Consider the following 17246-nt stretch of genomic DNA (forward strand, 5'->3'; position numbering starts at 1 on the left):
TTTGTGTGTTTGTGTGTGTTGGTGTAAGTGTGGTGCACGTAGAGTGGCAGAGAGTAGAAAAGAATAATGGAGAAAAGAGATGGGTATTTATTTCAGTTGGAGAAAAGAGATGGGTATTTATTTCATGAACTGAAACACACCATATATATTTCTAATACATGGGAATTTGCCTTTTCCTATTAAAATCGCCTTGCAAAGAAACAAAAGCATTTGTAATGCTTACCCACAAACTTTTGTGGAGTGGAGCTTTTACGTTTTCCCATATTCCCCGTGAGCTTCTCTATGACAGCAGGTCTCTCAAAAGGCACCAGAGAAATATTGTTGTCCATAATAGGCTCTTGTTCCTTACAATCTTCCATAGGAGGTACTATACAAAACCATAGAAAAACGCAATCTGATAATTTCTTCAACATTTTGGTTGATACAAAGCTGGATTTGCCATCTCAATATGTGTTATAAAAGCTAGTATGCTTGAATAGAAGCAAGTAGAAAGAATACCCTGTAGTGTGAAAGTATACTCTTTAAATTTGCACACACACATATACACCAGAGGATTTATTTTTATTTGAGTCTCTCTTAAATCCATGACATACACTGTTGCCACTATTGGTGGCAAACTTGTTCATGTGGTTTCTTATCTTATTCCCCTGAAAGTGTTTTTAGCATTGACTAAAATCAATACTACTTTTAAGACTGCACTATTTTCAAGGCTTTTAGAGTTTATTTTTTAAAAACAATTTAAAAACACATCAACTTGTTTTAGAGAAAAGCTTAAACAGACATACAAAATAACAGCATGATACTTAACTGTTTTTCTTAACCCATGTATTTTCCTGCAGCATATTTTCTATTTGATGGGCTGTTAGCCTTATTGGCAGTAGCTTAAATACCTGTACCAAGCAGCCCTCATGAAGGAGAGCCAATTCTAAACATGTCTATGCACAGTAAACTATGGCAGCTTTATGATTGTAATTTATTTTAAAAAGAGCTCTTCAGCAGGAAGAAGAATCCATTTCCAAATTGGCACATTGGCTCACTAAACTACTGCCCTAATTCATTTGACATACACTCTCCAATGCTGTTCCCTATTCATCCCATTTGTCTAAGTTGCTACAGGCTAATATGTTAGCCCTTAGACACTGATACTCATAGTGCAAAGAACTTACAACAGTTGTTTTTTGAGTAGAAATACCACCCAACGATGTTTAATTAAAGATAGGGTAACAACTCAGACATGGCAAATCAGCTGATTAAAAACAGCGTTCTCAGGAAAGAACATAACTTATTACTTGTTGATTATTGTTGCTTTCTCCAGTTGCATTTGTGCCAGTACTGTTTGGAAACCTAAAGCTTTCATTTCTTAGAATAATTTTACTTGTTCAGTATGCACTGTAAAAATGATTTACTCTGATCCTGTCATTTGTATAAGATAGTCCCACTGCGTACAAAAAATGTCTTCTCATTTATAAGGGGATCCTCTTGGCAGACACAAAAATAAGTGAGAAAGCAAGAGATGAAAGTTAGGAAAACTGAGTGCACAATTCAGCTGACATATTTAATAACCAATGGGTTGCTAATTTTGAAAAAATGAAACAGTGTGTGAAAAAATGTTTTCATGATTTGGACATGTTTAAAGAAATCAACATTCCATCGAAGTTTTGATTAACCTATAGATGGGTCATAAAAATTGAATTGTAATCTACATTTAATAAGAAGTCCTCTGGCTATGAATAGCAAGGGATTGTGCGATTATTGGATGTTAATTTGGAAAAAAATTTCCAAGGTGAGACTGAGGAACAAGGAGACACATCATTGTCTACAATATATAATTAATGATGTTATCACATTGAAAAAGTGTGTCCCAAGATATTATGTATAAAACATTATATTCTCTTTTAGTAACAACTAAAAAAGTTACACAAAAGCCAGAGTCAACAAAAAAGCAAAGAATTTCAAAAACATTCAAGGATGACCACACAATTCACATAAGGGGAGTCAGAAGGATGGCACAGTGGTGGTGGTGTGGTGGAGAACCAGGTAATGAGATACAAATTATGGTCAAAATCTTAACTTTTTGTTTGGATGGTAGATTTTCAAACACTTACTACATTATTAGAAGTAACTATAAAACTAAAAAGCAGTCCAAGTATGGACCAAAGATGAAAATATGTCAGAGACTAAGATCCAAAATGAAAGAATTTGGAAAGAAAAAAAATGTTGCTGTAAATTTTGCTAAAAAACTAGCAAAACTGGTTAACGGGTTTGCCCCCGAAATTGAATATGCTAATTTGTTCTGAAATGAGTAGTCCAAAACCTGGCAGTTTTGCGCTAAGTTTCACCCTGAATTTTCATATTTGAACGCATTTAACACTCAAAATGAAACCCGGGTGTGGGAACTGTCCCACGCCACATCCACCTCAATTCAGATGATTTGTCCCCAGTTCAATGAAGCTCATGTGAACTGAAAATGATGACTTTGACAGAGTTCTAATCTAATTTCTACTTTACAATAGCCCTTTTCATGTCAAAAATCGATCTTGTTTCTACATCGGCAATAATAATAACTGACGTATACTATATGCTGTGTGCTGTTTTAAGGCTTTGCATTTAATAATTAATTTAATTCATCCAGAAACTCCATGAAATAGGTGTAATACCATTTTCACCGTACAGATGAGAACACAAAGACCCAGAGATGTTAAGTAATTTCCTCAGGGTTTACATCTGGTTAGTAGAGAATGTTATTACTACTAGGAGTCTGGCTCCAGAGCCTGGCTCAACCATTATGCTATATTATTCTTTGTAGAGGTATTTTGGGCATTGACTTTTTATAAACAAGTCAGACATATTTGTAAGGTCTGCCATTGAGTAAAGACCTGATACATTTTTCCTTAATTATGTAACCAATCTGACTTTTTTTGCTTCATGGATCTGGGTGCAACTCATCAAAATATTTCTGTGTATATGTTGCTAGAAACATAAAACAAATTCCGTAGATATCTCAATAATGCATTAATCACACAGACATTAATCTGGGCTAAAAATATACCAATAAGGTAACTTCCCCTGTTTGAACAAACTTCATAACCAAACATCCTCTTTGACCTTATATTTGAGGTTATAACCAAGATAAAAACATAATTCCATTAGATCACTGTTTCATCACACTGATAACCATAACGGCAAAACCGTAAGTGTATTCCCAATGTATCATTTTGAAAAACCAAACAGTTCACCCAAATTCAAATTCCAGGAAGAGCATCTGAGGTCACATGTCTAGCCCCTGGGCAGGAGAGGGGAGAGTACCTGGACTGAGGGTCCCACCACAGCTACATGCAACAGGAAAGTTCTCTAAAGGTAAATGGGCACTCTTGTTATCAAGAGAAGGAGGAAGGGATGTCAGGCAGGCAAAAACAACAGATGTCTTCTATATTGTTGCAAATTTTCTCCATGTTACCCGATCTAAAAAAAAACTTTACAGTTATCTTAGTTATTTTCTTGACAGGATTTGGCAGTGCTGACACTTGCTTTGGCTTCTGTGAAATCACTCTTTCCATGTCCCTACTCTGCTCTTACTCATCTTCATGAAATTTTTTTCCTGCTAGTGTGTTCTTGGCCTTCTTGATGTCTCACTCTGTACTTATCCGTACTGCCTTATTAAAAACTACTATGTTGGGCCACTACATAAATTATGATGGATCCTGCATCTTTGTTTACTACTCAGACCCCTCTCAGGAGTTTGAGATCTATATATTTAACTTCTTCCTAGACAGTTTTACTTGGCTATTTCATAGGGACATAAGAGAATATAGTAAAAGAAGTAAAATCTCCATTTATCTTTCTTTCTTCTATTTTCCTAATTACCGTATCAGTGAATGACACTACTATTTACCCCATCAGACATGCTGGTCACCTGTGGAAAATCCTAGATTTCTTCCTTTCACCCAGACTTCTGCCTCTCCTCCTCCCTACCACATCTTTTTACAAACACACATGGAGGTACCCCAAGTGTTTTAGATGCTACATTGGTAGCTGTTCACACATGTTGTTCTTTCTTCAGGAAACACCCTTCTCCATTTATTAGTTCACATTTGTGCTTTTCAAAACTAAGCTCAAACATAAATTTCGTGGGAAATTCCTCTTGGATGTCCTGCTGATTTAGGTATGTCCCCTCTGTCTCCATAATGCTTATCACACAGTACTATAATTGTTGTTTTACTGGTCTATCTTCCAATAGCTGGCAAATAACCTCAGGGGTTGCATTCTGTTGTATTTGTGTCTCTAATACCTTTTATGATACAAGAGAGATATAATATTCAATGGATGTTCACTGAATGATGTCACCCAATGGAAATAAGTCAAAAAAGCTTACTCCAAAGTTTGGGGGTGCCCAATAATGCCTCTATACTTAGTGAAAAAGAATCTCCCTTTCCCCAACAATTCAAAGCATAAACCTAATAATATATATAGATTTTAAGCTGGCTATCCTTCTGCTTTGCACTTTCATTCTCATCTTTAGGTTGGGGTAAAACAGGTAATAACATAGTTTGATTTTAAAGTTTTTTCTTCAAGCTGAATAGACTTGAAAAAGCAACATAAAGATAATATTGAACAAGATAATCTGCCATAAAACCTAATTAAATAAGATAAATAATCTGCCCTAAATCCCAATTAAATAAATAAGCTCATCAAACCCAATTAAATACTTTAATTATATAAATTATCTTTCATAAAACTCAATTGTTATCATTATTTCCAAAACTGTGAGTCATGATATTTCTCCTTTTTCCTCAAACTCAATCAACTTTTCTAAGAACATTTTATTCTACCTCCTAAATATGTCTTCAATATTTCACCTTGTTCTCTTCTCTTGCTGTTGCCTTTTCATCTTTTCCTTGGCATTCTCATTTCCAATCTCTCCTCACACCCTACCCCCTGCCCGAGGTAGGCATTTATGATGTATCCTCATTGGAGAAATTTTTCTTTATTTGATTACTTCATTAATAACAAATTTGGTTACCCTAGTGGCCCCCCATCAGTTACACAATGAAATTCAAACACTAGATTAGCAGAGAAGACTCCGTCTTTGCATCATAACCTACTAATTCAGAAGCTTCATTTCCTAACACTCCTTAAACTGCAGTTACACTCAACATCAGGGAAGCTGTTAATTATCTTTTATATCTCCAAGCCTCTTCTTCTCCCTGAATATACATTCTCTGTATCCTGCCTGATTTATGCAATTTTTACTCATCTCTCATGTTTGGACTGAACATTCCTGCATGTAAGAAGCCTCTCTTGACTTTGTTCCAGAGTTAGGTTAATTCTACATCTATGTTCCCACAGAACTGTGTATGCATCTTTATTAGAACTTTTGCTCCATTGTATTTTATTTTCTTAAAGTATGTATTTCCTACCAGACTATAAAGTAAGTGTATTAAAAAACTGTGTCCATTTATTTTTATACCCCAGAATGTTCCATATAACTTGGCACATAGTAAGCTCTTGATAAATGTTTTCTGAGTAAAGTGAAAAATGCCTCTTTTTCTTTAAAAAATTCCATACTAGAAGAACAGCATAGGGAAAAACATGTTTTGGAAAAGACAGACTAGGAAATATAACTATGTCAGATATTTTTTAAAAACGAGTAATAGTTAAATCACTTCATGGAGCTAATGGCAACCAAAATGATGGCAACTCTCATATCTACCACAAAAAAGGAAAACAAATAAATAAGATACAGCAAGAGAAGGGGATAAATATAAGTTTCATCATGGTTCTGTTTAAAAAGAGACATATGCCAAGCTATTTATATGAGACATATGTTAATGATGAACTCTAGCAGCATTTTACAGAACCATGTGTTTCTCTTACAGTATTTATCAACTCCTACCTCATATGGCCAATTTCCCATTAAGCATGTTAATAAAAGGAAGAGAATATTAAGGATAATCTCAAATAATTGTTACAACAAACCCAGAAAAAGTACGGTATGAAATGGCATGAATATAAAATTATGTGGTTAAAACGATATCCAATATTTAAGAATATTTGGTTCTATAAATGATATCAGAAGCTACCCTCAACCCCTTCTCCTCTTTGGTTTTACCCTCTGCTCTACCTACCCAGTGCCCCTGCCTCTTTCCCACTTTCCTCCACTTGGTTCCAGCCTTCGCATCACCTGTAAGGGGCCTATGCCTGTGGAGGGCTAAGCAATCTGGGGAACAGGGGTTAAGACTGTTAAACTAAACTCGTTTAGAAGACATGTCTTTGCTTCTCCCAAAATGCACTTGTTTAAATTTTTCGTTAGCATTCGATTCTCTAAAAGTTCAATCTGCCAACAGATAATTAAATGTTGATTATAATAATTTATTTACATTTTACCTCCCTATTACCATATAGTCTTTTAGGAGTATGCATGCAATACAGAATTCCATAAATAACTAGGAATGCAAAAATAATAAATAAAGTTGGAAATGCATAACCCCATCAAATGTCAGAACTGTAATGGGAGAACATCATATAGAAAAACTAGTAGCAATGCTATAAGGTGTTTTGGGGAAGATTTGGTATTCCCCTAAGCTTCCATCAGCTTCCTGACTCAACTTACCCTTAAATCCAGCAATTTAAATAGTAACAATGTGTTTGGTCAGCAAATGAAACCTCTAATGCTTAAGTTATTGCTGGTAAATAACAAATTTATAGGGAATAGCACATTTACTGTTACTGAGTTATTTAATGTTCTCAAATGTTAGCGGTAAAGTAAACCATTTGTTGGGCATTTATTACATATCCCATCACATTTAATCCTCAAACCCAGCCTGTGAGTGACACACCCAGACACCATGTAGCCAGAGCAGGTTTGGCAGACTCCGACACACACCATTTTGTAATCTCTATGTTCTAGATCCTATGCTATCGTCATCAGCCCAGGTAATGCAAGCTTGAAATATCAAATTTACCAAGACTTGATACACAGATAGGTTTGTAAAAAATGTTAATGATGATAATATAAAAATAAATGGACTTGATCACAACAATCAATAGAATTAGATTCTTTAGATTATAGAAACCAGAAGGAAACACTTCAGTTGCTCAGGATAACAAGAAAAATGTTACATTAAAAAAATTCCCAATTCAACAACACATAATCACTAGCTGTCCAACAAACACAGTTCCACAGTATATACTCTATAAAACAAACAGAAAACCCCAGAAATAATCCTTGACCTGGCTATGTCTAAGCCAATACATAGATATTTATATTTTAAAAGTGACTGTGCAATCCCCAACTATACCATTTAATACTGGGCAAACCTTTTTAAAATAAAAGATATACAAGTAGCCAGGTACAGTGGTTTACACCTGTAATCCCAGCACTTTGGAAAGTCAAGGCGGGTAGCTCACCTGAGGTCAGGCGTTTGAGACCAGCCTGGCCAACATGGCGAAACCCCATCTCTACTAAAAATACAAAAATTAGCCAGGCCTGGTGGCGCATGCCTGTAATCCCAGCTACTCAGCAGGCTGAGGCAGGGGAATCGCTTGAACTCGGGAGGCAGATGTTGCGATGAGCTGAGATCGCGCCACTGCCCTCCAGCCTGGGTGGCAAAGTGAGAGTCCATCTCAAAAAAAAAGAATAATAAAATAAAAAATAATTTAAAAAAATAAATAAGATGTATACATGTACTAATAAGTTGAGATTTTTGTCTTTGTATAAATAAAACTTATCACTATACAAATCTAATTAGTAAGACAAGACAGACACTACAAATCTTAAGAATTGAAATTCATTATTTTCCTATATAAGGCTGATTATTAAAATTAACTTTTCAGGAACAGAGAATTATTCATTGATAAACCTTAGGGATTGCCTTCCTACCTGCCACAGTGTAGTTAGAGATGAGGATGTTTTGCTTGGAGAATGTTTTTTATGGAGAGAGATGGTGTCTAATTTTAGTCTAGATTGTTTTGCACATTGTAGAAACCAAAATCAGCAATTTCTCAGAAAAATTAAAGGGCCGATTGGAGAAATTTCAAATTATATGACTGATCACTTAACTAACAGAGATGAAAATATTCAAATAATCAATGCATTCTTTTAGGCAACCTACAAACTAACGTGGAACCAGCTGTAACTATCTGGTTAGCTAAATGGAAAAGAAGAGTAATCAGCACCTGCCTTTGGTATATTAAAGGTTGGTTGCCATTATTATGCTAAGTCAAATGTTATCAGAAATAATTTGGGAATATTGCAAAATTTCAATATAGATTATTTGCAATGTACCCCAAAGCTCAACTCATTTAAGTTAAAGTGATCTAAAATAGTTTTAAACAGCGTAAGATTTTATCTTCATATTGAACTACAAAAGCAGTAGGGGGAAATAAAAATGATGAATCCAATTTCTACCCACCATGGTGACTCATGACCTGCCCAGCAGCCTCCATGCTGACATTCTGGAGATAGTTGTGGCAGCGTTCCTTGTGCTCCTCCAGTGAACTGCGCTGCTTGTAGCTTCGTCCACAGTAGTTGCACTTGTGAGGTTTACCCACTGTGAAGAGAACTCAAGGTCAGTGTGCTGTCAGTCCCATCCACATTCAAAGCAAAATCAATAGCTAACTTTTGATAGTCTAGGGGGAAGCACTCATATAATTTTCAGACTTAAATCTTTTCCTCCTTTACATTCCCATTTTGGCAAGAAAAGATAATACATTTCTACCAAGACTAAAAGATAACAAGAAGACAGGCGGATCGTACCTCTGGCAACAGGGGAAATACTGAATCAAATTCTTGCTCTGACTGTATTCTAGATCTTGGGGGCCTGATGATCAATCTTCAAATTATCTGACTCTTAATACATTGACTCTCAGCTTTGACTCATTAAAAGACAAATCAGGAGTATCCTAGATACATCACAAGTTTTTTTTTTCTTTCTTTCTTTTCGGGTAAGGGCAGAGAATTTTACAGAAGAAAACTTAAAATGCAACAACTTGAAATGTCACCGTTTAATAAACAGATTATTCTTGGGTACCAAGAAGATTAAAAAGAACTCAAGTGGTGAGAAAAAGTACAGATGAAAGTAGTTTCCTTTCTTTTCACTTTGGTAACAACTATTCACACATGCAAAATTTTGTGGCAGATAAGTATATTCTCCCTCATCAGCTTTTATAATACCAAGAATTAACCTACTAGGTGCTTTGAGTCAGGATTATTACACAATATGTAGTTATGAAATGAGAGTAATAGTTTCCAAAACATCTCACATTCAGGAAATGAATTATTCCCTAATAGCTAGGGAGCCATTATCTCAGTGTCATTATCTCAATATATCTGTTAAAATACTAAGATGTTCAGTAAAAAAAAAAAAAAACTAAAAAACAAAGTAAGAAGAAAAATATAATCTCTACAGAAAGAAGCATGTTTTAATGCATGACTCTTCATAAGGACATCACAGAGCACTTTGACTCTTGGTTTTTAATGAATACAGAACAACATAAAACCCCAGGTGGTCTGTGCCAAAGCCCTCAGCAGTAAAGCACATTGTGATCCCTGCCCATGTCTCTATTTGACTCTCATGGGAATTATTCAGTTTTGCCCAGAGAATAACAGACAACTCTTTTTCATTGACAGCATCCCTAACTCGTCATCTTATAAACCCATGCTATGACATTGGTCACAAGAGGAAATGAAATACTGTAACAAGGCAAGGTATTCATGGCCGCCTAAAAGTTTCACAGTACTGATGAAAAAGAAAACTACACCAGATCTTTTTTTTGGGGGGGCAAAATTTTAATAGAATGGAATTGAGGTACACATAAATTAAGATCAGTTATTTCATAATCATAATTGTTTGTAAACTATCGTAAAAGCTATTTATGGAGTGATTATTCAGTTTTTAAAAAATGCTTGGCAAACTAGCTTCTATTTTTTGGAACCATGGATTTCTGGGAAGTAGCTGAGAATACTGTGCAGAACTTATATCACCATGTGACAGCATTAAAAATACAAGAAAATAAGTTTTGCTGAAATCATCTAGTGTAAATAATATAAATAAATTTACATGTAATTATGTTCCAAGATATGGGACAACATAAGAAAAAGTATCTGTTTGCGATTCGCATTACTCAATTTTGGGTTGTTCTGTAATATTTATCTAGAAATAGTAACAAATTTATGCTGAACAAGCTTATTAACCGATTAATACTTATTAAGCACTTACACTGAAGCTAATAGCCCATTGTAAACTACTTCAGTCATTTTCTGGTCTTCCCTGGTATTAGTCCCATCACATTATGATGCCTCTGTTGTACCATGAGCATATTCTCCAATACTTTCTTCCCCTTATTTCTTTAAGCAATCATTATATCTTCCCAATTTAATTAAAACATGGTTTTTCATTCCTCTGCCCTTGGCTTACAACCCTCTAAAAGTCCCAACTCACCTGATAAGAAAGAAGAGACATTAAGTTTTTACTGTTTTCTACTCATTTTTTACTACACTCATTACTATCGCATCTGCTTTATTTCAGCTTCTTCCATTTTGTCCTCTATTTTAAAGCATCACTCCTTCCTCTTCATCCCATCATTGAATCCAACAGGGATTTGAGTTGGGCTTTGTTATAAAAGTACAACTTTAATTTTCCCAACTCTTCATCTCCATTCTATTCCAGTAACCCAATTATTAGGCGACATGTTGGATTTGGACATTTCTTACAACTACTCTATTTCCAATAAATTTGTTCTGGAGACAATCTATCCTTTTACCTCTCTCATTCATTCAATACGTATTTAGTAACAGACTACTGTGCATCAGTGCTGACGAGGCTAAAATGTAAAGTGTAAAACAAATTCCCATGGTGCCTATCCATATGCAACTGACAGTCTGGTGAGGAAGACAGACATTTAATGAATACACAAGCAATATATTATAAATTGTGGGCGGTTACATGGAGCAAAAGAATGCTGTCGTAGTATAACATGGGGAAACTAGTTTGAAAAGGCTGAACAAGGTCTGTTTGAAGTAGGAACATTTCAGGTGATAACTGAAGAAAAAGTAGTCATTATACAGTTGGGGAGTGGGGGTGGAAAGGCAGGATTTCAGGATTTCTGAGACCTGTAGTCATTTATTTTCTTCTATATACTTAGCTCCTTCAAAGTCTACATTCTGCCCTTACTACTCTTTTGAAAATTGTTTTCAGACATCACCAACAATTCCTGCAAATTCAATGGCTTTACTATCTCCACAAGACCATTTTCTATCCTTTTCATACTATTTCTTAAAAATAAAGTTTATAAAAATATTATTTATACTTACTCCCTATACATGTATTTATCTGTATGAGTTTATCTTTAAAGTAATACATAATTAATATGTATAACATATATTCATATAAAAGGACCAATATTTCACTACCTTTATTTTTATAATAGTTACTATTATTATTACTACATATTGTCACCAACTGAAGCAGACTTTTTCTTGTATTATGGAAACATTTTTGAAAAGTCAATGGTCTCTGAATCATTAAATCCATAGACTTTTATTAATCCTTTATCTTCCTAATCTCTTGGCCACTATCAAGCTTTCTCGTGTCTTGGGTCTCCTGTTTTAGCGTCTGAGATCAGATCCAACATTCCCCCCCACTGCTTCTCAGTTTTTTCCTAACTTGCAAATATGTTACATACATCCCTTCAGATATTGTTCTCAGTACAATGCTCTCCCCCTTTGCTCTCTAAATGAAGTGCTCATTTTTATGAAACACCCACATCAGGTCAAGAATAATTTCTCATGTTTGTAAGCTCCAATTGGCCATGTACATCTTTGAATATCTGAGTGAATCCCTTCCCTACAATGAAAACAAAGAGCATCAGGACACAGCTGTCTCCTCTGCTCTCAGAGAACTCTGTTCATACTCTGTTGATGCATTACTTATAACAACTGTGTTGTAATTATCAATTTGATATCTATTTATTTCCCTAGTCCAAACGATGAGCCTCATAAGGACAGAGATCTTGTTTTACTCAATTTTAAATTGATAATACATATCAAGTTATTAAACATTGGAGACAATATGTATTTGCTGAATGACTACTTCAAATCCATACTTTCAACTGCCCTTTGAGTCTTGCCTCATGGATATTCCCCCAAAAGCAAATCATTCAAGATACTCACAACTCTCTTCCTCCACAAAACTCCCTCTTTGTTCTGACTGCCCTCCTTTGCTAGCATTACCCCTGTTCTAATACTCAAGATTCACAACAGTGCACCACTTTTGTTACCTTCTACCTCTTTTCCTACTTCAAATCGCTGCTAAATTCTATATACTGGACTCGTAAAATGATTCTCAATTTGATCCCTTCTTTTCGTTCTCACAATCAATATCCTAGTTCAGACCTTCATTATTGTTCACCTGGGCTGGCATAATAGACTTCGTAATCAATATCCTAGTTCAGGCCTTCATTATTGTTCACCTGGGCTGGCATAATAGACTTCAAATAGGCTTTCTCTTCCCATGTGTAATTATTTTATTCCTCTCTTCAACAACCTTCAATAACTGTTAACTTTTATTGAACTAAGTTGAAATCCCTTTACCTGGTATTCAGCACCCGATACAATCTGGTCCCAAAGCACGCGTCCCACTCCTACCCCAGGCTCCAGTCAAAATTACTTTGCACCTACACTTCCGAGTCTTGTTTTTTGCTGTAATGGCCTCACATGATTCCTACCTGTTGAAATCGTCCGCATCCTTCCACTTCCAACCTCCTTAACTATGTTCCATTTTAAAGTGATCTTTCTCACTAAAGAACTATTCCTGTATTTACCCTCATGCTTAGAACACTTCCAAAACTCTATCACTCTATCTTATATTATTTGTGACTTTTATACTGGTATTTACACACCAATTTTCATCTTCATGTTAGATCTTGACCTTTTTGAGAAATTTTAACCATATCTTATGTATCTTTGTAACCTCCAAAGAATTTAGCAGGGTGCTTTGCTCACAGAAAGAACTAATAAGTGCATAAATAAATAACTTTATGAGTGATACCATCTGGAAACTCTTTAAATAGCTTTCTCTCATTAGTTTTTCTTAAATCTTTTTCTAATTTCAAATGTAAAACATTCATATAAAAATTTTTTAATCACCAGTAAAATCCATAATTATATCATTTAGAAATAACTGTCTTTGGTATTTCGGTATCACACTCTTATGCTTTTTTTAATGCATGCAAAGATAAATTTTGGTATGAAAATGAGTTATTTTATACACTATATTTTATAACCTGTTTATTTTATTGAACAATATATTTTGAACATTTCCCCATATTATGAAGTGATATTTTCGTTGCTGCTGTTAGGTAACATTTTCTCCCAGATTCTAGAGTTATGGTAATGCTGAATTGTTCAGTTTGCCTAGCATTCTGAGTCCTTTTCTTTTATTAGTTTAATGATTATTTTTCTTTTTACCATAGTTAGATATGCCTACAAAAAAAATCAAATAGTCCCAAGTGGCATTTAATGAAATACACAGTCTCTTCCTCGTGCTGCCCTACCTGCCCCCAAGCAATCTAATGAAAATCCCAAAAAGCAACCACTTTCACCTCCTTCTTCTGGCAATTATATTCATATTTCTAAATAATATATAAGTTATTTTTATTCATCGGGTTTAGAGGTAATCTACTGCTTCTGTGTCTTGGTAGTTAAGGATTCAGCTCTTACAAACACCCTCTCAATTCTCACTTCTGTGGTCTTTCAATAGTTACATACTCATTTCTGATAATAGTATAGAAATGGAAATTTCCAGTAGTCACAGAAATATTAATCATAACATACTATTTGGTTCAACAGTGATTACATTTTGATTACATTTCCTTTTTTGTGCAGCTTTTAATTTTTCCTAGAGTTAATAATCGTCTCACTTTTTATTTTGCTTGTGTTTCTGTATCCAGTCCACTTACCCCCCTCCTCTGAGGTTCTCACAACTTACTGATAACTGTTCTAAACACTCAGAGTCCAAAACAATGTCATAGGTCCTTGACAACCCCACTTTCCTCTTGCCTTCTTACAACCATTGGCACCCCTTTCCCCAGCTGGAACTGATGGTACCCTGGGTTTATTACAGAGTTGTTATCCAGAACTTTCCTTTCTCTCCCTCATGATTAGTCTTTTGCTGTCTGAACCCCATGTTTTCCTCTTTGTTGGGTTTAGAATTTCCAAGTTGAAAGTCATTTTCTCTTAACATTTTGAAGACTTTTTTCCACTGGGCTACTAACCTCCAAAGTTTCTTTTTAAAAGTATTATATAAATGTAGCTTTATATGTGTCCTGCTTGTCTGAAAGCTCTTAGTAACCTCAGTTTGTCATTGATGTTCTGAAATTTCTGAAATATGAATGTATATCTTCAGTCTAAAGTCTCTTATTTTGGATGTTTGTCCCTTACCTCTCAAAAAACATGAGTTTGTACTATATATATAAGTATATACTATTTCACATATTGCAGAATATTTACATATTTACAGATAAAACATATAAATATGTGTTTAACATCTCTTCACTTTATTACTATAGTTGTCAAAAGTCTATGGCTATTTCAACTTTTTATATATGGCATAAGAGTCTTAGACCATTCTTTTCAAAAATATGGGTATTCAGTTGTTCTAGACCCATTTGTAGAAAACATTATCCTTTCCCCCCTTAAATTATCTCAGTACCTTTGTTGAAAACCAACTGATCAATTTGGGGTCTATTTCTGGACTCTATTCCATTCCATTAATCTCTGTGTCTATCCTTAAACCAACAGAGCAAGTCTTAGGATAAAGTTGGAATCAGGTAGTGCAAGTCATCCAAATTTGCCTTTTGAAAACTATTTTGGCTATTTTAGGTCTACCTTTCCAAACAAAGTTTGAAATCAGTTTGCCAATTTCTGTTAAAAAGTATGTTGGGATTTTGACTGAAATTGCCTTGAACTGACAGACTCAATTTCAGGAGAAACCAACATCTTAACAATACTGAATCTTTTAAATCATGATAATGTCTCATCTCTCCATTTATTGAAGTCTTTAATTTATCTCAGCAATGTATTATAACTCTAAGTGCACAGTTCTTACACATATTACTAAATTTATCTCTAAGTAGCTCATACATTTTGGGATGTTATGATCAATGGCACTGCTTTCTAAATTCCAATGTCCAACTATTAATTCCTAGCATATAGAAATACATTTGATTTATTCTCAGTATGTCAAATAAATATTTGCATTACCATGTTTATTACATCATTATTCACAATAGCCAAGATATGGAATCAACCTAAATGTCCACCTTTTCTTTTTACATTTATCAAATGATAACCTTCATCATGATGAGGAAGTTCTTTTCTACTCTATTTTTGAGAAATTTTATAATATGTGAATGCGGAATTAAGTCAAATACTTTTTCTGCAACTTTAAAGACAAACTAAAATCTTTTCTTTTTTAGTCTGTTAATATGGAAAATTACATTGATTGGTATTTGTTTTCACCCAATGTTAAATCAATTTTAAATTCCTAAGATAAATCCCACTTCGTCATGATATATTATCCTTTTTATATATTCTAGATTCAATGTGTTAAAATTTTAGGGACTTTTGCATCTGCATCATGAAGAATACCATTACGCAGTATTTTTTTCTTATAATGTCTTTGATTTTGGTGTCAGAGTAATGTTGAACATAATAATTTGTTTGGAGGCCTCCCTCCCTCTTCTATTCTCTAGAGGAATTTGTTCTTTTAATGTTTTTCTTAAATTACATTTTCCCTAAATGTTTGACAGAATTTATCAGTGAAATCATCTGGAGTTTTCTTTGTAGGAAGGTTTTTAACTTCAATTTCAATTCCTGGAATAAATATAGGCTATTCAGAGTATGTATTTCTTCTTGAATGAGTCAATAATTTCTATTTTTTATTTCATCTAGCTGAATTTGACATAAAGTTATTCACAATATTCCCATATTATGCTTCCAATGGCTACAGGATTTTTAGCGATTTCCCATTTTTATTCTGGATGATGCCAAATTATGTGATCTTTTCATACTGATTGGTCTTGCTAGAGGTTTATCTATTTTATTGATCTTTTCATGTAATCAGTCTTCGATTTCACTGACTTTTCTCCATTATTTTTGTTTTACTCTTTCATTGGTTTCAGTCTTTATCATTTTTATTTCTTTTCTTAACATACTGTGGATTGATCTTGTTCTTTTTAAATCTCTTAAGGAAGCTTAAGATCATTAGTTTGAGATTTTCTTCATTTCCATAGAAACTAAGTGTCTAAATTACAAATTTCCCTCTAAGCACCACTTCTACACATCATGTTCATGTTTTCCTCTATATTCTTGAATACATGGAGTGTATATATAATGGTCGTTTTATCAACTTTGTCTTCAAATTCCACTATTTTGGCCATTTCTAGATCTATTTCTATTGCTTGATTATTCTCCTGATTATAAATAATACTGTCTATGTTTTTGCATATCTGTTAGTTTTTTAATGGAATGCTGATATTGTGAATTTTCCTTTAATTGATTCTAGATTTTACTGCATTTCTTTACAATGTGATTGACTTATCCCAATATGCAGTTATGTTACTTGGAATTAGTTTGATCCTTTCAAAATTTACTTTAATGCTTGAAGGCAGGTCCAGAGCATGCTTTAGTCTAAAGACTAGCTTAGCTCCAGTACTAAGACAATACTCTTCTAAGGACTTTACTCAGTGTCTTGCATATTGCAAGACCTTCTCACTTTGACTGGTAAGAATTAATTATACCCAGACTTCTATGTGTTCCAGAAATTACTTGGCCTTCTGCTTCTTAGTGTTTCTTCTCCCAACTTCAGGTAGTTACCTTGTACAGATAAGTAGATAACCATTTAGCCAAAGAATCAAGGGAACCCTCTACTCCAAAAAACTCCAGAACTTTTTCTGTGCAGCTTCCTCCAATCTGTTACTCTGTTTTGCATGCACTAAACACACTGGTCTCCCTGGTCTCTGATCTGTCTTCTCAATTCAGCAAGACTACCTGGCTATGGGTTTGATGTCCTTGAGCTATGGCCTGGAAATCACCTCAAGAAAGTAAGTTGGGGGCATAGGACTCACAAGTTTGGATTTTTTTATTTTTATTTTTCTCTCTCAGGGACCACAGTCTTGCATTGTTTATTGTTATTGTCTAAAATTTATCTAATATATTTTGTCTAATCTTCTAGTTGCTTAAGTTGGGA

At 34.4% G+C, this 17246-nt stretch overlaps 1 protein-coding gene across 14 annotated transcripts in view; it reads right to left on the minus strand.

Annotated features, from left to right (window-relative positions):
- IKZF2 (IKAROS family zinc finger 2) overlaps window positions 1-17246 on the minus strand; it is a 156567-nt gene that overhangs the window by 14075 nt on the left and 125246 nt on the right. For all 14 annotated transcript variants that reach the window (XM_023220297.2, XM_023220267.2, XM_031936523.1 and 11 more), the window contains 2 exons: window positions 8412-8549; window positions 224-367 (listed from right to left, as the gene is read on the minus strand). In XM_023220297.2, the coding sequence (XP_023076065.1) occupies window positions 224-367; window positions 8412-8549 (282 nt within the window). The remainder of the gene's footprint in view (window positions 1-223; window positions 368-8411; window positions 8550-17246) is intronic.

Source organism: Piliocolobus tephrosceles, chromosome 11, assembly GCF_002776525.5.
Source record: "Piliocolobus tephrosceles isolate RC106 chromosome 11, ASM277652v3, whole genome shotgun sequence".
Lineage (NCBI taxonomy): Eukaryota > Metazoa > Chordata > Mammalia > Primates > Cercopithecidae > Piliocolobus > Piliocolobus tephrosceles.